Here is a 23,959-nt window from a genome sequence, read left to right as displayed (position 1 = left end):
CACCAGCTAATAGAATCATTCTCTGTCTCTGGCCCACTGATGCTTCCCATGTTTTGTCCACTGATCTCAGTTGGGGCCTGGAGACCTTGTTGGAATAAAAACAAATTAATAATAATAACAATATAATGAAGAACAATACTCCCACAGGCTCTGCGAAATTACTTTGTAATGGGATGGGAATTGAATTTCCACTCTCCACAACTCAACCAATACAGAGTTAAACAGATTCAAGAATTGGTTAAGAGTTTATTCATTGCTTTCCTCAGGGCGTCCTTCACCTCCGTGTTCATCAGGCTGTAGATGAGGGGGTTCAACATAGGGATCACCAGTGTGTAAAACACTGAGGTCACTTTGTCTCTGTCCATGGAATAGCTGGAGGTGGGAGGTAAATACATGAAGAAGAGGGTGCCAAAAAACAAGACCACAGAGGTCAAGTGGAAAGAGCAGGTGGAGAAAGCTTTTTGCCGGCCCTCGGCAGAGCGGATCTGCAGGATGGTGGAGATGATATAGACATAGGAGAGGAGGACAGTCACAAAGCTGCTCCCTGTAATGCAGCTCGTCAAAGCAAACATCACAATCTCATTGATGTGGGTGTCAGAACAGGAGAGCACAAACAGTGGGAGGATGTCACAGAAGAAATGATTGATGATGTTGGAGCTGCAGAATGACAGCCAAAATGTAAAACATGTGTATATTATTGAATCCACCAACCCCACAGCGTACGCCCCAGCCACCAGCTCTTTACAAAGCTGCCTGGATATGGCGAGCATAGAGAGCAGTGGGTTACAGATGGCCACATAACGGTCATACGCCATCACAGCCAGCAAGAGGCACTCAACATCTGCAAAAACGGTAGAGAGATACATTTGCACAGCGCAGTCAGTGTAAGAAATGTTTTTCCTCTCGGCAAAGAAATTCAGCAGCATCTTTGGGGAAATTATCAAAGAAACGCAGAGGTCACAGAAAGACAAATTACTGAGGAAAAAGTACATGGGGGTGTGGAGTCGGGGATCAATTGTGATTAACAAGATCATCCCCCCATTCCCCACCAGGGTGATACCATAAATCAGTAGGAACACCACAAACAGGGGGACCTGCAGCTCCGGACGATCTGTCAGTCCTGAGAGAATGAACTCAGTCGCCTCCGAGTGATTTCCCTCTTCCATCTCCTCCAAACAGAGATCAGGCAGCTACAGAGATGTGGGCAGGTGGATGGTGAGGAAAACCTGTCCCTTCTCTGTAATGAAGTAAGTGAAGATAAATGGAGATCAGTTTCTCAATGGACATCAGTACCCACTCACGGAAGGGCTTAGTCCACAGAGCCAGATGTTCACAGCTGGTCATTCCAGGTTTTTGATAAAATGCACACGCTGTGCAAATACAACCACACCCAGCTTAATCATGCCCCCCACATAAACACTCCTGTTCACTAATCCCAATAAAAAAACACAATGACTTGTGACTCTGCTGTGAGAGAATCAGTCTGAAGGGATTATTCCTTAGCTAAAGAAGGGGTGAGAGTAAAGGAGTATCAATCTTTCCACCCTCTTTGGGCAAGGGGAGCTCTGTTGCTTGGCATGTCGGTTTGGGGTAAAGTTGCTTACCGTACTAATTAAGCTTTTGGGCATTTACTTTAGCCTGTACGAAAACCCAGCCACATAAAGGGAAACCCTGGCTTCAGTGACTATGTAATTGCCTATTTTTTCCAACCAAAGAGGTCAATTCTTTAGCTGAAGGGATCGGAGTTGGGACTAAGGCTTTTAGTGCTGGAGGTCTGGACTTTAATACTTGCCGACCACCATGGTGTGTGCGTGTAATACAGGATAATAGCACTGAGAAGAGAGAGAAGAGATGTGGTGCTGTTTCCCCATTGACAGAAACTGCACATTTGTAGCACTAGGGAAGTTTTATAGTGAGATTTGTGATCTATGGGACATGATTCCTGAAGCAACTGGGAATAACTGAGCTCAAATAGCTATAAAATCTAATTAATGCATTCAGTGAACCAAAGCCACCCTTGGTGTAATTCATATCCTGCGGATTAATTTGTCCCACTCTTTCCTCCAGTGTTATTAAATGATGCAATTTCTACCAGCGTTACAGAGTATGAGGTTAGGGGTATATTTCATCCTGATGTTTTCAGTGCAAGCTGGGTACTGCGTAGAGCTGATCCACAAAGGGTTGTTGTTATTTTTTGTGGAGACCAAATTTTTTTTGCAAAAAACTTAATATTTCGGCTCGGAAATACCATGGGGGTTCCTCAGATACTGCACACCACCAATCTCTTCCATGGGCCAGGTTCCCAGGCTGGATTACTTTCCCCATGATGGATGATGGTCTCTACTCCTGGTGGACATCTCTGGAACAATACCAGAGCTACGGTTTAGGGAGGAGGGGAGTTTGGTATTGTCATAAATATAAAGGGAAGGCTAACCACCTTTAAATCCCTCCTGGCCAGAGGAAAAACCCTTCCACCTGTAAAGGGTTAAGAATAAAAAAGGTAACCTCGCTGACACGTGACCAAAATGACCAATGAGGAGACAAGATACTTTCAAATCTGGAGGGGGGGGGGCAAAGGGCTCTCTCTGTCTGTGTGTTGCCTTTGCCAGGACCAGAGCAGGAATGCAGGTCAGAACTCCTGTAAAGGGTTAATAAGCAATCTAGTTAGATATGCGTTAGATTCTGTTTTGTTTAAATGGCTGATAAAATAAGTTGTGCTGAATGGAATGTATATTCCTGTTTTTGTGTCTTTTTGTAACTTAAGGTTTTGCCTCGAGGGATTCTCTATGTTTTTGAATCTGATTACCCTGTAAGGTATTTACCATCCTGATTCCACAGAGGTGATTCTTTTACTTTTTCTTCAATTAAAATTCTTCTTGTAAGAACCTGATTGCTTTTTCCTTGTTCTTAAGATCCAAGGGTTTGGGTCTGTGTTCACCTATGCAAATTGGTGAGGATTTTTATCAAGCTGTCATAAATATAAAGGGAAGTGTAAACCCCTTTAAAATCCCTCCTGGCCAGAGGAAAAATCCTCTCACCTGTAAAGGGTTAAGAAACTAAAGGTAACCTCGCTGGCACCTGACCAAAATGACCAAGGAGGAGACAAGATACTTTCAAAAGCTGGGAGGAGGGGGAAGAAACAAAGGGTCTGCGGCTGTCTGTATGCTGCTTTTGCCAGGGACAGAACAGGAATGGAGTCTTAGACCTTTTAGTAAGTAATCTATCTAGGTATGTGTTAGATTATGATTTCTTTAAATGGCTGAGAAAAGAACTGTGCCAAAGAGAATGAATATTCCTGTCTGTGTGTCTTTTTTGTAACTTAAGGTTTTGCCTAGAGGGATTCTCTATGTTTTGAATCTAATTACCCTGTAAGGTATCTACCATCCTGATTTTACAGAGGTGATTCCTTTACTTCTATTAAAAGTCTTCTTGTAAGAAAACTGAATGCTTTTTTCATTTTTCTAAGATCCAAGGGTTTGGGTCTGTGGTCACCTATGCAAATTGGTGAGGATTTTTACCAAACCTTCCCCAGGAAGTGGGGTGCAAAGGTTGGGAGGATTTTGGGGGGAAAGACGTGTCCAAACTATGTTTCTCAGTAAACCCAGTTAAAGTTTGGTGGTGGCAGTGGAAATTCCAAGGGCAAAAGGTAAAATAGTTTGTAGCTTTGGGAAGTTTTAACCTAAGCTGGTAAAAATAAGCTTAGGGTTTTTTTCATGCAGGTCCCCACATCTGTAGCCTAGAGTTCAGAGTGGGGAAGGAACCTTGACATATTTTGATGGAAAGCTTATAATTTCCAGGGAAAAGATAATTTCATGGAAAAAAGAGTCGAATGGAAAATCCAATTTCCCATCGAAAACACTTGTGAAGAAAAATTTTCAACCAGCCTCAGCAACAAATTTGGAATCAAAGGAACAGAAAGTTAGATACAGGTGAAACGTACTTATTTTTTGCAGCTGTAGCTGATATCTTCTCAGTCATTCATGGTTTCAGAATCACCTCATTGTCCTGGCCCCAATAGGTGGAATGTAAAACCTGTAAGAGATGTAAGAGTACTCCAGATTATCTAGCTATTTATAGCATGAAAATCACCATGTGTGATGAACTGAGACTGTTCTTAATGTTTCCTCTGAATACTGAAGGGGTGCCTCAGTTTCCCATAAGCATTTCTTAAGTCTCTAGGTGGTGGGATAAGGGAGTGTAATTGTTGCAGAGCAAAGGACCAGTGTACATAAATGGCCAACACTCTGTCTCCTGGCAACTGATGGCCTGGGCCCTTACCCCTGTAAGGTGATCGCTAGAGGGCTGGAGAACAAAGGAATCCGGTGACCTCCTGATCCAGGAAAGGGGTAAAGCCCAGAGGACGAGGGGTTGGAGTGTGAGTCAGTTTGGGGCTGGCTGGGGATGTGGAGTGAGGTGCAGACGGGATTGTCTGGCTCACTGCCCCCCAAAATGGAACAGGCTGAGGGGTCCTGTTCTCTCTACCTACAAGCTCTGTTTTTGACCATGTTCCTTTCATCAAATAAACCTCTGTTTTACTGGCTGGCTGAGAGTCACGTCTGACTGTGAAGTTGGGGTACAGGAACCTCTGGCTTTCCCAGAACCCCGCCTGGGCGGACTTGCTGTGGGAAATGCACAGAGGGGCAGAGGATGCTGAATGCTCCAAGGTCAGACTCAGGAAGGTCGAAGCCGTGTGAGCTTCTCACCCTGAAGACAGTCTGCTCACAGAAAGGAGACTTCCCCAGAGCCCCGACTGGCTTCCCTAGGGAGCAGTTCCAGAGCATTGCCCGGGGACTCCATGACACAATGATATCCTATGTCCTTCCCTTGCTAGGTTACTCCCAAAGGTAGGAAAGATAGGTTCACTCATTTTGCTTTATGGAGACCACATGATGACCAGAGGAGCTCAGGAGGAGACCACAGCATGCTACGGACTTCTGCAGTTCACAAAACTATCCCTCTTGTATGCATATTATCTGCACACAGAGCTCAGCTTTAAGATGCTAAATAAATCTATGAGTCAACTAGAAATAGTCATGCTCTCATCACAAATATTAATATTTTTATAATGTATGCAAAGTTATAAGATTACACTGTATCATGTTATTAATACATGTTCCAAATGGAGGTTGGCAAACTGGTCTGTCTTAAAGAAATGTGTGCTCTGCATATTTTTGTATCTAAACAGTAACCAGAGTCATCAAGAAGGAAGGGAAACAAAGGAAACCCAAAACGGTGAGGAAAAAACAGCACGGAACATCCTTGTTCATTTTGTCTTCCAGTAACCAGGTGGAAATATTTCTCAAAGTGAGGATAGGACTATAAAAAGTAGGGGCAGACAACCCAAGCCATCACCTGCTCTCTCTCTCTCTCTCTCTCTCTCTCTGATTCACTGCATCTGAAGGGATAAAGGAAGCAGTCATTGGACTGAGGGATGGGTCCTGACCTAGGAAGTTTGGTCAGTAAGACTGCTGAAAGCATGTGGTGAGGAAACTTTTGCTTTGAATTTCCCATCATTTGTTAACTTAGGAACAAGTTGCAATCTAGTTTTATTTTTCTTGTAACCATGTCTGACTTCTATGACTCCTAATTTGTACTCACTGAAAATCTATCTTTGCAGTCAATAAACTTTCTTTTGTTGTTTTATCTAATCCAGTGAATTTCAATAGAAGTGTCTGCGAAGCTAAATTGCAGGCATGTGAGTGCTAATTAATAAATAATGGGCAAAGTAACTTGTATTGACCAGGAGAGGACTGGGCAGTACAGGACATACATTTCCGGAGGGAAACCAAAGACTGGAGAGCATTTTGGGGTCCCCCTGCAGTACAACCAATGGTGGTGAGAGCCTGAGTGTCACCCAACTATTCCTAGTCAGTCTGCAGTTACATACACATGTTCAGGGTGTGATTTGCATGCATGACAGTTGTTTGTGAGTGGCCCAGGTGGAAGCCACCTCAGCAAGGCATTGCAAGGTTGCAGGCAGGTGTGACACAGCTGCTGATTACTCTGGGTTGGACCCTGGTATCTCAATGCCACCAATGTAGAAAATATCCCAGTAACACCACAGATGTGGGGCTGACTGACAGTAGTGTTCGATTGACATGAAAGTGTTAGGTTCCCACAGGGATGGGCCCTTGCACTGATCCAGTGATGACTCTTCTCTTCTTCATTATGATAGCAGATGTTATCCCACATGGGTGTGCAGGCTTGGCTGGTATTATCAGTGCTCCAGGGAATGTTGGTTCCCCCTTCTCCTAGGTGGTGCCAACCTGTGAGGCATTGTAGGGTTGATTGTATTAGGAGGAAAAATTGATGACCCAAGTCAGCTATATTCTTTGGTATAATCCATGGGGAGTGGTTTCAAAGAATGGACACAAAGTCCTGCTTCCCTGAAGGCAAGTGGAAATAACCAACAGCCAGCAATCTCTGTATTCAGAAACTCCCAAGTCTGTGACTCCAGGTCTGTGCCCACGAAACACTGCGCCCCTACTTCCTCTAGGAGTCATGCTCACAACTCCTCCTCCTGGCTTCTCTGCTTTCTGTGACCCAGAACTGCCCGGGACAGTCCTCACTGAAAATTCCAAAGTCAGGGCAGGGTGCAAAAAGGAGAATATTCCCCAAACTGGTCATTAACACTGAAGATCTCTGCAACATTTCTGCAGATGCTCCTACAGAATATCTCCGAGCAGGCCAGCTCCCTCATGATTCTTTTGTTAATTTTCTTTATTTCCTATAATTTATAGTCCGTGAAACAGAGTGTGCCATTGCACCCCATAATTCTTTATAGAAATATGCTTATGCATGTAAATATGACATAACTGGAATATGTTTTATGCGAGATATGTCATGTAACATATCTCTTCAAAGGTTACGATCTACTGGATATATTCATCCCCTTTCTATGCATGTATCATTTCTGTATTCCAACTTATGAATATTGGCTGTGTACTTTTTTGATTTTAAGTTGCCTCAGTGAAGCTGTTGGTAGGCTTCTTGAGAAAAGACTATTCTCTTTTAGTGCCCAGTCAAGAAACACTTAAGCTAATAAACTTTGAGAGACACCAATCCACATCTGAACTTTCCTGGGAACGTGGCGTCGTTCTGTAAGGAACTGAGTCATGCATGGACATGTGACTTGCCCATGTGACTCCAATACTCCATCTTGGAGCTGGATTCTCCGTAGGAGATGGGAAGGGGTTTCCACTCCCAAGAGAGAGACTATCTAAGCCCCTGGGGAAACCTCTCCATTTTGTATTCAGCTGTCACAAAATATAGCCCCTCCACCCCACGGAGTTGCCTGAAAGAAACTGGAACAAAGGACAGTAACTACAGGGGTGTGAGTGATTTCTGGATGCAGATTAGAAGGAAGTCTAGTCAGTAAAAGATGCTTATTGGAACATCTCTGAGGGTGAGATTTATCTGCATTTGGTATTTACTGTATTAGGCTCAGGCTTACATGTTTTATTTTATTTTGTTTGGTAATTCACTTTGTTCTGTCTGTTATTACTTGGAACCACTTAAATCCTAGTTTTTGTATTTAATAAAATCACGCTTTACTTATTAAGTATCACCTGGGGGCTCAGGTGCAAACAGTGTTACAGAGGGCGAACAATTTATGAGTTTGCCCTGTATAAACGATATACAGGGTTAAACAGATTTATTGGGGTTTGTACCCCATTTGGAGCTTGACATCTGAGTGCTGGAGACAAGAGCACTTTTCAGTTAAGCCTGCAGCTTGTGCTGGTCCTGGTTGAGACTTGGATCTGTGTTTGCAGCAGGCAGTCATGCCTGGCTCATACAAGGTAAGGTACTGAAGTCCCAAGCTGGCAGGGAAAACAGGCTCAGAGGTATTCCAGGCACATCCGGAGGCAGTTCCAAAGGGATTTCTGAGATGCAACCCATCACACAGTGTTTAAGAATAAAATTGCAAAACAATGTGGGAGTAGGGGAAGGAAAGAACAAGAACTGATGGACTTCATTTTCAGCAAGGGCAGTTTAGGTTGGACAATAGGAAAAACATCCCAACAGTGAGGGTGGCTAAGCACTGGAATAACTTGACCAGGAAGGTTGTGGAATCTCCACCATTGGAGGAGGTTTGACAAAAACCTGTCAGGGAGATAGGACTAGATTTCTCAACTGTGCTTTTTGATCAGCAGCTTCTCTAAGGCCTGATTTATGTTTAAATTAGATCAACAGAGCTCCGTCATATAGGGCGGGGAAACGTTTCACACCTTGTGCGAGGCAGTTAGCTCGTACTGACCCTCAGTGTAATTCTTCCATTGACTGAGCTATTGCCACTCGGAGACGTGGATTAACTACATTGAAGGAAAACCGCTTCCATCAATGTGGAAAGCATCTACACTATGGCGCTGCTGCACACCATGGCTGAGACAATGTAACGGCCTTAGTATACACATTCCCTGAATCGATGGGGGAGTTTCCCCCTTCCTCTTAAAGCTATTCCTCTCTCCTTTTCCATCATTCTTTTCCCTCCCTTGGTAAAGTTTTTTTTCCTTTTTTTGAAAGGTAAATATGTTCAGAAAAGTTGAAATTGCTCCTCTCAGGATAGTTCCTTCCTTCCCCTCCTATGAAAGGCTCACTGTCATTTCAATTAAAAGCCGAAATGTTCTGAAACTGACTTGTTTGCCCATGTCTTGGTGGTAGCTCTTTCTTTTCCCTCCCTTCGCTAACAATGAGTTGAGGACGGAAGCAGCGCCTGCTCAGAACCCTAAAATCAGAACCGTAATATCAGAGATGAATCTTTCCCTCTTTGCTAACCACACCAACGTTACCCTGAATAATTCTGGAGCTGCTTCCTGGGATGACTTGGAGATTTGCTCCCTGGATCATCTTTCCTCCCAGGACAACAGGTGTGAACAGCACATGCAATTAATTTTGTTGTTGTCGTGTCTTTTCTTGTGGAAATGGAACACAGAGGGCCAGAGAATCAGCTGGTCTCGATCACTGTCTCTCCCGTGAGGCCTTTTGAATATAATATGAAACTGAGGTGACTGTGTTCCACTTTATTTGTTGGTCACCTGTGGTTAACACTGAAGATCTCTGCAGCTGCTGCAACAAAGTATCTCCAAGCATGCCACCCCCCTCCCTGCCTCCTGTCATCTCATGTGCTGTTTTCCCAGCCAGCCTGGGCCTCCAGAACTCAGCCTTGTTGAGCCAGACATGCTAGCCAGCTGCAACCCAGACCATGGGTCCGGGCCACACCTCCAAAACTGCAGATCTAGACTGAAACCAGCTCAGCAGGATACCTATCTCCAGCACGCAGACACCCAGCTCCCAAATGGATCTAAACCCCAAATAAATCCATTTTACTCTGTATAAAGCATATACAGGGTAAAATGATACATGTTCGCCTCCTATATCACTGCAAGAAAGATATGCACAGCTGTTTTACCTCCCAAGGTAACAATTACTCACACTGATTTTATAAATAAACAAAAGGGATTTTATTAAGTATAAAAAGTAGGATTTAAGTGGTTTTAAGTCGTAACAGATAGAACAAAGTAAAACACGCAAGGCTAAGATTAATACACTCAGAAATCAGTTACAAAAGTTAACTTCTCACCCCAGTTGTTGTTTCAGATAATATCCTTCTCAGTTCAGATGCCTATTCTGACCTGGGTCCAGCCTGTTCTCACCCACCCCTGTGGTTACAGTTCTTATGTTTCCAGGTGCTTGTGGGTATCTCTGTGGGGTGGGGAGGCTGTCTCTTAAGCCAGCTGAAAACACTCATTGTTTGCTTCCCCACTTTATATAGAACATACCCAAGGTGGGAAAACTTTGTTTGGAATTCCACCCCCCCCCATAGAAAAAGTACCAGCTTCAAGATGGAGCTCAGTATCTGCTGGCAAGGTCACATGTCACTGTAAGATCCCAATCTCTATTCTTCCTGGTTTCTCCCACATGTACACAGGAAGGCTTTCAGCTAAACAAAGCCATTCACAGTTCAATGATTCTGAAGCACTTTTAATGGCCTCCACTTAATATGTCTACATCAGTAATACAAGTTAATATCTTATTTTCCTAATTCCAGACATAAATATAATCCATGTAAACAAATAAGATGAATGCATTAGTAGATTATAATCTTTATAATGATATGTTACATGGGGCACTTAGCATAAAGCATATTCCAGTGATGTCATATTCAGAAGCATATTTTCATAAAGCACAAGGATTTCAATGTCACACATATCTTTGCCCAGCACTGAACAGAAGGGGAATTGAACCCGGATTTCCCACCTCACAGGTGAACATCCCAACTATTGGGCTAAAAATTACAAAGGCAAGGACCACCACCGCCTCCTACTGTGGCTATGTTGCTACCAGTATCAAAATCCTCCCCCCACACACACACATTATTTTGGGACAAAGCTTTTAGGAGTATTTGAAACACACTTGTTAATAGCTTCAGGTCAATTAAAAAAGTATTTGTTTTTGACAATAAATGACTAGTCCAGAAGAAATTCATTCATTTTGAGACACCTTTGCATCCCAATGGTGGGAAATTACTTAAAGAGACATTTGGAGAGATGACCAACAAATTAAGTGGATTACAGTCACCTCCATTTTGTATTGTGTTAAAATGACCTCACAGGAGAAAGAGCGATCCAGGTCAGCTTATTTTCTGGCCGTGTTCCATTTAAAAAAGGAAAGACATGGCAACCACATTAATTGCATGCACTGTGGACACCTGTTTTTTGTAGGAGAAAAGATGCTCCAGGGAGCAAATCTCAAATCATCAAAGCCATTTTTAACCTCTGCCGCCCAAGGAAGCAGCTGCAGAGGTATTAAGGGTAACGTTGGTGTGGTTAGCAAACAGGGAAAGATTTGACTCGATGTCTGATTTTAGGGATCTGAGCTGGTACTGCTTACGTCCTCAACAGCTTTACAAGGGAGGGAGAAGACTAATGGAAAAGGAGAGAAAAATAGCTTGAAGAGGAAGGGGGAAAACTCCCCATCAATTCTGGGGAATGTCTATACTAAAGCCATTACATTGACTCAGCTATGGTGTGCAGCAATGCCGTAGTGTAGATGCTTTTCACATTGACAGAAGGGTTTTTCCTTCAATGTAGTTAATCCATTTCTCTGAGAGGCAGTAGCCAGGTCAATGGAAAAGTTAAACTGAGGGTCAGTACAAGCTAACTGCCTCGCACAGGGTGTGAAAAGTTTCCCCACACTGTGTGATGGAGCTGTGTTGATCTATTTTTTAAGCCTAAACCAGGCCTTAAAAAAGCTGTCCATGGAAAAGACCAGTTGGGAAATCTAGTCCTATCTCCCTGCCAGGGCAGCAGAATCCCCTTCGGTTCTTTTTGTTCAGGTGAGTTGGAAATATTGCAGCTGTCCCAGCTTCCCAGTAGAGATTATTCTGCATTCTGACTGAGCTCAGTGTCAGGCTGTGTGTGTGTAGTGGGCACTCTGTGTGTGTGTGTGTGTGTGTTTGGTGTGCAGTGGGCACTGTGTGTGTGCATGTGGTGGGGGGTACAGCGGAGCTGAATATGAAGTGCAGGCAGGTTTGAGTCTTTTGCCCTGCCCAGTGCTCAGGCTGGCGTCCCCCCTCCTCCCAGTGCAGGGCTCCTTGTGAGATCATAGAATAATTGGACTTGAAGGGCCCTCGAGAGGTCATCTATTCTGCTCCCCTACACTCACAGCACAATTGAGTATTATCCAGACCATCCCTGACAAGTGTTTCTCAAACCTGCTCTTAAAAATCTCCAGTGGTGGAGATTACATAACCTTACTGGGAACGTTATACCAGTGCTTAGCCACCCTCACTGTTGAGATGTTTTTCCTAATGCCCAACCTAAACCGCCCTTGGTGCAATTAAAGTCCACCAGTTCTTGTGCTGTCCTCCTGCCCCGCCCTCCCCCTGGCCCTCGCCCACACACACACACATTGTTTTGCAATGTTATTCCTAAACTCTGTGTGACGGGTTGGGTCACAGAAACCCCTTTGGAACTGCAACCTGATGTCCTGAGATGTGAAGTTGAACATCTCACCCTCTAGGAGGATGCCCCTAGACACCAGCTTATAAAATCATTCTCTCTTTCTGGACCTGTGAGTCTTCCTCGAGTTTTGTCCACTGATCTCAGCTGGGGCCTGCAGAACTTGTTGGAATATCAACAAATAAGTAATGATAATAATATAATAATGAGCAATACTACCATGAGCTCTCCGAAATTACATTGCAATGGGCTGGGAATGGAATTCACGTGTTTCCACTCCCCATCACTAAACCAATACACAGTTAAACAGAATTAAGAATTGGTTAGGAGTTTATTCATTGCTTTCCTCAGGGCATCCTTCACCTCCTTGTTCCTCAGGCTGTAGATGAGGGGGTTCAACATAGGGATCACCACCGTGTAAAACACGGAAGCCACTTTGTCTCTGTCCATGGAATAGCTGGAGGTGGGACGTAAATACATGAAGAGGAGGGTGCCAAAAAGCAGAACCACAGCGGTCAAGTGGAAACTGCAGGTGGAGAAGACTTTGCGCCGGCCCTCGGCTGAGCGGATCTGCAGGATGGTGGAGATGATATAGACATAGGAGAGGAGGACAGTCACAAAGCTGCTCACTGTAATGCAGCTCATGAAAGCAAACGTCACAATCTCATTGATGTGCGTGTCAGAACAGGAGAGCACCAACAGTGGGAGGATGTCACAGAAGAAATGATTGATGATGTTGGAGCTGCAGAATGACAGCCAAAATGTACAACACGTGTATATCATTGAATCCACCACCCCCACAGCGTACACCCCAGCCACCAGCTGTTTACAAAGCTGCCTGGACATAGTGACCGTATAGAGCAGCGGGTTACAGATGGCCACATAACGGTCATACGCCATCACAGCTAGCAAGAGGCACTCAACATCTGCAAAAATGATAGAGAGATGCATTTGCACAGTACAGGCAGTGTAAGAAATGCTTTTCCTCTCGGCTAAGAAATTCAGCAGCATCTTAGGGGAAATTATCAAGGAAATGCAGAGATCACAGAAAGACAAATTACTGAGGAAAAAGTACATGGGGGTGTGGAGTCGGGGATCAATTGTGATTAACAAGATCATCCCCCCATTCCCCACCAGGGTGATACCATAAATCAGTAGGAACACCCAAAACAGGGGGACCTGCAGCTCCGGACGATCTGTCAGTCCTGAGAGAATGAACTCAGTCACCTCCGAGTGATTTCCCTCTTCCATCTCCTTCAAACAGAGATCAGGCAGCTACAAAGATTTGGGCAGGTGAATGGTGCGAAAACCTGTCCCTTCACTATAATGAAGTAAGTGAAGCTAAATGGAGATCAGTTTCTTAATGGGCATCAGTATCCACTCCGGGAAGGGCTAAGACCACAGAGCCAGATGTTCACAGCTGGTCATTCCAGGTGTTCGATGAAATGCACACGCTGTGCAAACACAATGATACGCAGGTTAATCATGCCCCCCCCCACACACACACAAACACTGCTTGTCACTAATCCTCAACAGAAAACAGTGACTTGTGACTCTGCTGTGAGAAAATCAATCTGAAGGGATTATTCCTTATCTAAAGAAGGGGTGAGAGTAAAGGAGTGTCAATCTTTCCACCCTCTTTGGGCAAGGGGAGCTCTGTGCCTTGGCATGTCCGTTTGGGGTAAAGTTGCTCACTGTGCTTATTAAGCTTTTTGGCATTTACTTGAGCCTGTACAAAAACCCAGACACAGCATGGGAAGCCCTAGCTTCAGTGACTAGGTAATTGCCTATTTTTTCCAACCCAGGAGGTCTCTCCTTTAGCTGAAGGGGTCGGAGTTGGGCCTGAGGCTTTTAGAGCTGGAGGTCTGGAATTCAATACCTGCTGATCCCCATGGTGTCTGCGTGTGTGTGTGACTGTAATACAGGACAATAGCACGTACCTGCTGAGATGAGAGAGAGAGAGAGATGTGCTGGTGTTTCCCCATTGAAAGAAACTGCCAATTTGAAGAATTTGGGAAGGTTTATACCGATATGTGTGATCTATGGCAGATGATTCCTGAAGCAACTGGGAATACCTGAGCTCAGAGAGCCATAACACCTAATTAACACATTCAGTGAACCAAAGCCACATTCAGTGTAATTCATGCCCTGGGGATTAATTTGGCCCACTCCTTCCTCCTGTGTTATTAAACGATGCAATTTCTACCAGAATCACACAGTATGCGGTTAGGGGTATATTTCATCCTGCTGCTTTCAGTGCAAGCCGGTTACTGCATAGAGCTGATACACAAAGGTTGTTTGTGGAGACCGAAATCTTTTTTCTAAAAACTGAATATTTCGGCTCAGAAATACCATGGGGGTGCATCCGATACCACACACCACCAATATCTTCCTTAGCTAGGCTCCCAGGCTGGGCTACATCCCCCATGATGCATGATGGTCTCTCCTCTTGTTGAACTGCCCTGGAGCATCACAAGAGACCCATAGCCATGGTTTAGGGAGCAGGGGAGTTTGGTATTTTGATGGAACGCTTATAATTTCTGGGAAAAAGATAATTTCTTTGAAAAAAATAGTTAAATGGAAAATTCAATTTCCCATCAAAAAAATGTCTCAAGAAAAATTTTCAACCAGTCTTAGCAAAAAGTTTGGTGTCGAAGGAACAGTAAGTTAGATACAGGTGAAATGTACTAATTGTTTGCAGGTGTAGCTGATATCTTCTCAGTTATTCCTGGTTTCAGAATAACCTCATTGTCCTGGCCCCAACAAGTGGAAAGTAAAACCTGTAAGACACCTAAGAGTACTCCAGATTATTGAGCTATTTATGGCATGCTAATCACCATGGTATCCTATGTCCTTCCCTTGCTAGGTTACTTCCCAAAATAGGAAAGATAGATTCACTCTTTTTTGCCTGATGAAGACCACACGGTGACCAGAGGAGCTCAGGACGAGACCACAGTGTGCTCCAGATTTCTGTAGTTCACAAAACTATCCCTCTTGCTTGCGCATTATCTGCACATGGAGTGCAGCTTTAAGATGTTAAATAAATCTATGAGTCAGCTAGAAATAGTCATCCTCTCATTGCAAACATTAATACAACATTTTTGATAATGTATGTGGCGTTATAAGATAGCACTGCATCATGTTATTAATACATGTTCCAAAGTGCTTCCTTTATCCCTTCCAATGCATTGAATCAATGGGGAGGCAGAGTGAGAGAGAGGTGTCTTGGGTTGTCTTGCAAACTGGTCTGTCTTGAACAAAGAAATGTGTTCTCTGCTTAACTTTGTATCTAAACAGTAACCAGAGTATTCAAACAGGAAGGGAAACAAAGGATGCCCAAAAAGGTGAGGAAAAAGAAGTAGGGAACATCCTTCTACATAGACAATTTTTCTTCCAGTAACTAGGTGGAAATGTTTCTCAAAGGGGGGAAAGGACTATAAAAAGAAGTGGCAGACATCCCAAGGCACTGCTCTCTCTCTCTGTTTCTATGCCTTCCCATTTATTCACTACATCTGAAGGGATAAAGGAAGCAGCCATTGGACTGGGGGAGGGTTCCTGACTGAAGAAGTTTGGTCAGTAAGACTGCTGAATGCATGTGGTGAGGAAAGTTTCACTTTGAATTTCACATAATTTGTTAACTTGGGCACAAGTTGCATTCTAGTTTTATGTTTCTTGTAACCATGTCTGACTTCTATGCCTCCCTATTTGTAGTCACTTAAAATCTATCTTTGTGGTCAATAAACTTTCTTTTATTGTTTTATCTAGTCCAGTGTGTTTAAATAGAAGTGTCTGAGAAACTAAGTTGCATTTATCTTAGTGTTGCGAAAGAAATACTGTATACTATAACTTGTGTTGTCCAGGAGAGTCCTGGGAAGCACAGGTCATACATTTCTGGAGGAATATCTAAGACTGGGGAGTGTGTTGGGGGTCCCCCTGCAGTACAATCAAGGGTGGTGAGAGCCTGAGTGTAACCCAACAATTCCTGGCCAGGCTGCAGTTAAACTCACACATGCTCAGGGTGTGATTAGCATGCTAGACGGTTGTTTGTGAGTGGCCCAGATGAAAACCACTTTATCAAGGTTTTGCAAGGTTGTAGGCAGGTGTGACACAGCTGCTGATTAGTCTGGGTTGGACCCTGGTATGTCACCAACCTAGAAAATATCCCAGTAACACCAAAGGTGTGGTGCTGACTGACAGGAGTGTTTGATTGACATGAAAGGGTGAAGTCACCACAGGGATGGGCCCATGCACTGATCCATGGCTGCAGATGCACAAGGCCATTGTGGTCATGACCTACCCCCAAGGATATCCCTGGCAGGCCCAGTGATGACTCTTCCCTTCTTCAATATGGGAGCAGAAATTATCCCCCATGGGTCTCAAGGCTTGGCTGGTATTATCAGGGCTCCAGGGCATGTTGGTGCCCCCTTCTCCTAAGTGGTGCCCACCTGTGAGGCTTTGCAGAGTTGATTGTATTAGGAGGAAAACTGATGATCCAAGTCAGCTATATTCTTTGGTATAATCCTTGGGCGAGGGGTTACAAATAATAGATGCAAAGTCCTCCTTCCCTGAACACCAGTAGAAACAACCAACAGCCAATAATCTCTGTATTCAGAAACTCCCATGTCTGTCACTCCAAGTCTGTGCCCAGGAAACATTATGCCCTTACTTCCTCGAAGAGTCATGCTCATAACTCCTCCTCCAGGCTTTCTACCTTGTATGACCCAGAGGTTCCTGGGGCAGTCCTCACTGAAAATGTCAAGGTCAGGGCACTGAAGATCTCTGCAGCACCTCTGCAGAAGCTGCTGCAAAATATCTCCAAGCAGGCTAGCTCTGTCCCAATTATTCTTTTCTAAATTTTATTTATTTCCTATAATTTATAGTCCATGAAACAGAGTTTAGGAATAAAACTTCAAAGCAATGTGTCTGCTGGGGACAGGATAGTACAAGAACCTATGGACTTCAATTTCAGAAAGTATGGTTTAGGTTGGACATTAGGAAAAACATCCCAACAGTGAGGGTGGCTAAGCACTGGAATAATTTGCCTAGGAAGGTTGTGGAATCTCCACCATTAGAGATTTTAAAGAGAATTTTAGACAAACACCTGTCAGGTATGGTCTTGATAATACTTAGCACTGCCGTGAGTGCAGGGGAGTGGACGAGATGACCTCTCGAGGTGACTTCCAGTCCTATGATTCTATGATCTTGCAAGGAGATCTGCACTGGGAGGAGGGGCAACACCAGCCTGAGCCATGGGCAGGGCAAGGGAAATGTACCTGCCTCAACTTGACATTCAGCTCCACTCTACCCCACACCACATGCACAAACATAGTGCCCACTGCACACCAAACACACACACACACACATAATGCCCACTAAACACACACACACAATGCCCACTTCATACAACACACACAGTTACAACTGTACACCAAAGACACACACACAGCCTGACAGTGAGCTCAGTCAGAATACAGAATAATCTCCCTGGGAAGCTGGGATAGCTGCAATATTTCCAACTAGCCTGAACAAAAAGAACAGAAGAGAATTCTGCTGCCCTGGCAGGGAGATAGGACTAGATTTCCCAACTGGTCTTTTCCGTCAGCAGCTTCCCTGAGGCCTGGTTTATGCTTAAAAATTAGATCAACAGAGCTCTGTCACACAGGGCGGGGACATTTTTCACACCTTGTGCGAGGCAGTTAGCTTGTACTGACCCTCAGTGTAATTCTTCCATTGACCTAGCTACTGCCTCTCGGGGACATGGATTAACTACATCGATGGAAAAACCCTTCCATTAATGTGGAAAGTATTTACACCACGTTACTGTTGCACACCATAGCTGAGTCAATGTAATGGCCTTAGTATAGACATTACCTGAATTGATGGGGGAGTTTTCCCCTTTCCTTGTAAAGTTATTTTCTCTCCTTTTCCAATCACTCTTCTCCCTCCCTTGTAAAGCTCTTTCCTTCTTTTGATAGGTAAATATGTTCACAAAAGTTGAAATTTCTCCTCTCAGAATAATTCCTTCCTTTCCCTCCCATGAACAGCTCACAGTCATTTCAATTAAAGGCTGAAATGCTCTAAAACTGACTTGCTTCCCCATGACTTGGTGGTACCTCTTTGCATTCCCTCCCTTCACTTACAATGGGTTGAGGATGGAAGCAGTACCTGCTCAGAACCCTAAAATCAGAATCGTAAAATCAGAGCCGAATCTTTCCCTGTTTGCTAACCACACCAATGTTACCCTTATTACCTCTGGAGCTGCTTCCTTGGGTGACTTTGAGATTTGCTCCCTGGAGCAGCTTTGCTCCCAGGACAAAAAGTGTGCACAGCACATGCAATTAATGTTGTTGCCACGTTTTTCCTTCTGGAAATGGAACACAGGGGGCAAGAGAATCACCTGGTCTCGATCGCTGTCTCTACCGTGAGGGCTTTTGAATATAAAACAAAACTGAGGTGATGGTATTCCACTTCATGTGTTGGTCACTGGTGGTTAACACTGAACCTCTCTGAAGCATCTCTGCAGCTGCAACAAAGTATCTCTAAGCATGCCACCCCCCTCCCTCCCTCCTCTCATCTGGTTTGCTGATTTCCCTGCCAGCCTGGGCCTCCAGAACCCTGCCTTGTTGAGCCAGAGATGCTAGTCTGCCGCAACACAGACCAAGGGTCTGGGCCACACCTCCAAAACTGCAGATCTAGACTGAAACCAACTCAGCAGGATACCTGTCTCCAGCACACAGACACCCAGCTCCCAAAGGGATCTAAACCCCAAATGAATACATTTTACTCTGTATAAAGCTGTATAATAGTTATTTAATTAGTTATCCACAGTAGAAAAACTTTGAAAGGAGAGATTGAGAGAAACCCAGATTGGAATAGCACATCACCCCCGAGGCTGGGATGTTTTTTGGAAATGCAGGAAACCCAAGTGCATAGTGTGTAGGGTTCAGTCACAGAGATGCCCTTTGGGACTGTCAGCTGATGTGCTGAAATTACCTGTGATCCCGTTTTCCCTGCCATCCTTGGCCTCCAGAACCCTGCCTTGTTGAGCCAGACACGCTAGCCTGCTGCAACACAGTCCCAGGGTCTAAACCCCAAATAAATCCAATTTACTCTATATAAAGCTTACACAGGGTAAAATGATACATGTTTGCCCCCTATATCACTTCAAGAAAGATATGCACAGCTGTTTGCCCCCCAAGGTAACAATTACTCACACTGAGTTTAAAAATAATCAAAAGTGATTTTATTAAGTATAAAAAGTAGGATTTAAGTGATTTTAAGTCGTAACAGATAGAACAAAGTAAATCACAAAGTAAAACGCGCAAGGTGAAGCTTAATACACTCAGAAATCAGTTACAAATGGTAACTTCTCACCCCACTTGTTATTTCAGGTACAATCCTTTTCAGGTCAGATGCCTTTTCTGACCTGGGTCCGGTCTGTTCTCGCCCACTGTGGTTACAGTCCTAATGTTTCTAGGTTCCTGCAGGTATCTCTGTGGGGTGGGGAGGCCATCTCTTAAGCTAGCTGAAGACACTCACTGTTTGCTTCCCCGCTTTATATAGAACTTCCCCAAGGCGGGAAAACTTTGCTTCGAATTCCACCCCCCTCAGGAAAAGTACCAGCTTCAAGATGGAGCTCAGTATCTGGTGACATGGTCACATGTCACTGTAAGACCCAAATTTAATTCTTCCTGGTTTCTCCCACAGGTACACAGGAAGGCTTGCAGCTAAACAGAGCCATTCACAGTTCATTGATTCTGAAACACCTTTAAAGGCTTCCATTTAATATGTCTAAATCAGTAGCACAAGTTAGTATCTTATTCTTCTAATTCCAGACATGTAAATCATCCATGTAAACAAACAGCATGAATACACTTAGTAGATTATAATGATATGTTACAAGGGGCACTTATCGTAAAGCATATTCCAGTTATGTCATATTCAGAAGCATATTTTCATAAAGCATATGGAGTCCAATGTCACACAGAGCTTTCCCAAGCACTGGGCAGAAGGGGGAATTGACCCTGTATCTCCCACCTCACAGGTGAAAACCCCAACTATTGGGCTAAAAATTCCAAATGAAATACCACCACCACCTCCTACAGTGGCTGCGTTGTGACTGGCATCTAAATCCTCCCGCCGCACACACATTGTTTTGGAACAAAGCTATTCAGCGTATTTGTAACACATTTGTGAATAGTTTCAGGTCAATCCAAACCATATTGTTTTTGACAATAGATTATTAGACCAGAAGAAATTCACTCATTTCTAGACACCTTTATGTCCCGATGCTGGGAAATTACTTAAAGAGAGATTTGGAGAGGTGACCAACAAATACACTGGAAAACAGTCACCTCATCTTTGTATCATGTTAAATGACCTCACGGGAGAGAAAGCAATCCAGGCCAGCTGATTCTCTGCCCATCTGTATTCCATTTCCACAAGAAAAGGCATGGCAACAACATTAATTGCATTTGCTGTGCACACCTGTTGTCCTGGGAGCAAAGATGCTCCAGGGAGCAAATCCCAAAGTCATAAAAACCAAGTTTAACCTCTTCTGGCCAAGGAAACAGCTCCAGATGTATTAAGGGTAACATCGGTGTGGTTAGCAAACAGGGAAAGATTCGATTCTGTGTCTGATTTTAGGGGTCTGAGCAGGTACTGCTTCTGTCCCTCTTAACTCATTGTAAGTGAAGGGAGGAAAAACAAAGAGGTACCACCAAGTCATGGGCAAACAAGTCAGTTTCAGAGCATTTCAGCCTTTAATTGAAATGACATTCATGGGAGGGGAAGGAAGGAATTATTCTGAGAGGAGTAATTTCAACTTTTCTGAACATATTTACCTATCAAAAAAAGAAAGAGCTTTACAAGGGAGGGAGAAGAATGATGGAAAAGGAGAGAAAAATAGCTTTAATGGGAAAGGAGAAACCCCCCATTGAGTCAGGGAATGTCTATAATAAGGCCGTAACATTGACTCAGCTATGGTGTGCAGCAGCTCCATAGTATAGCTGTTTTCCACATCGATGGAAGGGTTTTTCCTTCCATGTAGTTCATCCACGTCCCCTAGAGGCAATAGCTAGGTCAATGGAATAATTATACTGAACATCAGCACAAGCTAACTGCCTTGCACAGGGTGTGAAAAATTTCCCCGCCCTGTGCGACAGAGCTCCATTGATCTATTTTTTAAACCTAAACCAGGCCTCAGAAATGCTGTCGATGGAAAAGACCAGTTGGGAAATCTAGTCCTCTCTCCCTGCCAGGGCAGCAGAATCATAAAATCATAGAATCATAGAATCATAGAATATCAGGGTTGGAAGGGAACTCAGGAGGTCATCTAGTCCAACCCCCTGCTCAACAGCAGGACCGATCCCCAACTAAATCATCCCAGCCAAGGCTTTGTCAAGCCTGACCTTAAAAACTTCTAAGGAAGGAGATTCCACCACCTCCAGCTAGGCAACGCATTCCAGTGTTTCACCACCCTCCTAGTGAAAAAGTTTTTCCTAATATCCAACCTAAACCTCCCCCACTGCAACTTGAAACCATTACTCCTTGTCCTGTCCTCTTCCACCACTGAGAATAGTCTAGAACCATCCTCTCTGGAACCACCTCTCAGGTAGTTGAAAGCAGCTATCAAATCCCCCCTCATTCTTCTCTTCTGCAGACTAATCCCCTTCAGTTCTTTTTGTTCTGGCTAGTTGGAAATATTCCAGCTATCCCAGCTTCCCAGTAGAGATTATTCTGCATTCTGATTGAGCTCAGTGTCAGGCTGTGTGTGTGTGTTTGCTGTGCAGTTGGCACTGTGTGTGTTGTGTGTAGTGGGCACTCTGTGTGTGCTGTAGTGGGCATTATGTGTGTGTGTACTGCGCCTTCTCTGTGTGTGTGCATTTGGTGTGCATTAGGCACTCTGTGTGTGCATGTGTTGTGGGGTACAGTGGAGATGAATATCAAGTGTTGGTAGGTGTGTGTCCCTTGCCCTGCTCAGTGCTCAGGCTGGCGTCCCCCCTCCTCCCAGTGCAGGGCTTCCTGTTGCAATGACAGAATCATTGGACTCGAAGGGACCTCGAGAGGTCATCTATTCCACTCCCCTGCACTCACAGCCGAACTGAGTATTATCTAGACCATCCCTGACAGGTGTTTCTCTAAAAATCTCTAATGGTGGAGATTCCACAAACTTCCTAGGAAAATTATTCCAGTGCATAGCCACCCTCACTGTTGGGATATTTTTCTTAATGTCCATCCTAAACCACCCTTGATGAAATTGAAGTGCATGGGTGTTTGTGCTATCCTCCCCCGCCCTCCACCCCCCCCCCCCCACACACACACATATTCTTTTGCAATTTTATTCCTAATTGTATTCCTAAAACTCTGTGTAACGGGTTGGGTCACAGAAACCCCTTTGGAACTGCAACCCCAAGTCCTGAGATGTGAAGTTGAACATATCACCCCCTGGGTGGATGCCCCTTAGCCACCAGCTTATAAAATCATTCTCTCTCTCTCTGGCCCTGTGATGCTTCCCATGTTTTGTCCACTGATCTCTTCTGGGGCCTGCAGACCTTGTTGGAATACAAAAAAATTAATAATAATAACAATACAATAAAGAACAATGCTCCCACGGGCTCTGCAAAATTACTTTGTAATGGGCTGGGAATTGAATTCATCTGTTTTCACTCCCCACCACTAAACCAATACAGAGTTAAACAGATTCAAGAAATGGTTAGGAGTTTATTCATTGCTTTCCTCAGGGCATCCTTCACCTCTGTGTTCCTCAGGCTGTAGATGAGAGGGTTCAACATAGGGATCACCAGCGTGTAAAACACTGAGGTCACTTTGTCTCTGTCCATGGAATAGCTGGAGGTGGGATGTAAGTACATGAAGAAGAGAGTGCCAAAAGACAGGAGCACAGCCGTTAAGTGGAAAGTGCAAGTGGAGAAGGCTTTGCGCCGACCCTCAGCAGAGCGCATCTGCAGGATGGTGGAGATGATATAGACATAGGAGAGGAGGACAGTCACAAAGCTGCTCACTGTAATGCAGCTCATGAAAGCAAACATCACAATCTCATTGATGCGGTTTTGAGAACAGGAGAGCGCCAACAGTGGGAGGACGTTACAGAAGAAATGATTGATGATGTTGGAGCCGCAAAATGACACCCGAAATGTAAAACACATGTATATCATTGAATCCACCACCCCCACAGCGTACACCCCAGCCACCAGCTGTTTACAAGGCTGCCGGGACAAGGTGACCGTATAGAGCAGCGGGTTACAGATGGCCACATAACGGTCATATGCCATCACAGCCAGCAAGAGGCACTCAACATCTCCAAAAATGATAGAGAGATGCATTTGCACAGTACAGGCAGTAGAAGAAATGCTTCTCCACTCAGCAAAGAAATTCAGCAGCATTTTAGGGGAAATTATTGAGGAAAGGCAGAGGTCACAGAAAGACAAATTACTGAGGAAAAAGTACATGGGGGTGTGGAATCGGGGATCAATTGTGATTAACAAGATCATCCCCCCATTCCCCACCAGGGTGATACCATAAATCAGTTGGAACACCACAAACAGCGGGACCTGCAGCTCCGGACGATCTGTCAGTCCTGAGAGAATGAACTCAGTCACCTCCGAGAGATTTCCCTTTTCCATCTCCTCTGAACAGAGATCAGGCAGCTACAGAAATGGAGATCAGTTTCCTCATGGACATCAGTACCCATTCCAGGACGGGCTTAATCCACAGAGCCACATGTTCGCAGAGGGTCATTCCAGGTGTTCGATAAAAAGCACATGCTGTGCAAATACAATGACATGCAGGTTAATCATGCCCCCCCACACAAACACTCCTGTTCACTAATCTGAACAGAAAACAGTGACTTGTGACTCTGCTGTGAGAGAATCAGTCTGAAGATATTATTCCTCAGCTAAAGAAGGGGTGAGAGTAAAGGAATGTCAATCTTTCCACACTCTGTGGTAAACTTCCTCACTGTGCTAATTAAGCTTTTTGGC

General features: G+C 44.3%; 3 protein-coding genes across 3 annotated transcripts; all 3 read right to left on the bottom strand.

Moving 5' to 3' along the window:
• Window positions 1–227: 227 nt before the first annotated feature.
• LOC142072299 (olfactory receptor 5AR1-like) lies at window positions 228–1,166 on the bottom strand. Its single transcript, XM_075128991.1, has one exon. It carries the CDS (start codon window positions 1,164–1,166, stop codon window positions 228–230), a length of 939 nt encoding a protein of 312 aa, XP_074985092.1.
• Window positions 1,167–7,550: 6,384 nt separating this feature from the next.
• Window positions 7,551–13,211, bottom strand: LOC125629748 (olfactory receptor 8U9-like). The gene is made up of 2 exons (XM_048835146.2): window positions 12,303–13,211; window positions 7,551–7,568 (listed from the first exon to the last, which is right to left on the bottom strand). Exons 1-2 carry the CDS (start codon window positions 13,209–13,211, stop codon window positions 7,551–7,553), a joined length of 927 nt encoding a protein of 308 aa, XP_048691103.1.
• Window positions 13,212–22,663: 9,452 nt separating this feature from the next.
• On the bottom strand, window positions 22,664–23,602 carry LOC125629756 (olfactory receptor 5W2-like). Its single transcript, XM_048835151.2, has one exon. The coding sequence runs from the start codon at window positions 23,600–23,602 to the stop codon at window positions 22,664–22,666; it is 939 nt and encodes a 312-aa protein (XP_048691108.2).
• Window positions 23,603–23,959: the final 357 nt, after the last annotated feature.

Source organism: Caretta caretta, chromosome 6 (genome assembly GCF_965140235.1).
Source record: "Caretta caretta isolate rCarCar2 chromosome 6, rCarCar1.hap1, whole genome shotgun sequence".
NCBI classification, from domain to species: Eukaryota; Metazoa; Chordata; order Testudines; family Cheloniidae; genus Caretta; species Caretta caretta.
Note: the sequence above shows the minus strand (reverse complement) of the source record. Positions and strands in the feature narration are given on the sequence as shown.

Excerpts from the sequence above, each read along its gene's own strand:
- LOC142072299 (XM_075128991.1), bottom strand. The coding sequence starts at position 1,166 with ATGGAAGAGGGAAATCACTCGGAGGCGACTGAGTTCATTCTCTCAGGA.
- LOC125629756 (XM_048835151.2), bottom strand. The coding sequence starts at position 23,602 with ATGGAAAAGGGAAATCTCTCGGAGGTGACTGAGTTCATTCTCTCAGGA.
- LOC125629748 (XM_048835146.2), bottom strand. The coding sequence starts at position 13,211 with ATGGAAGAGGGAAATCACTCGGAGGTGACTGAGTTCATTCTCTCAGGA.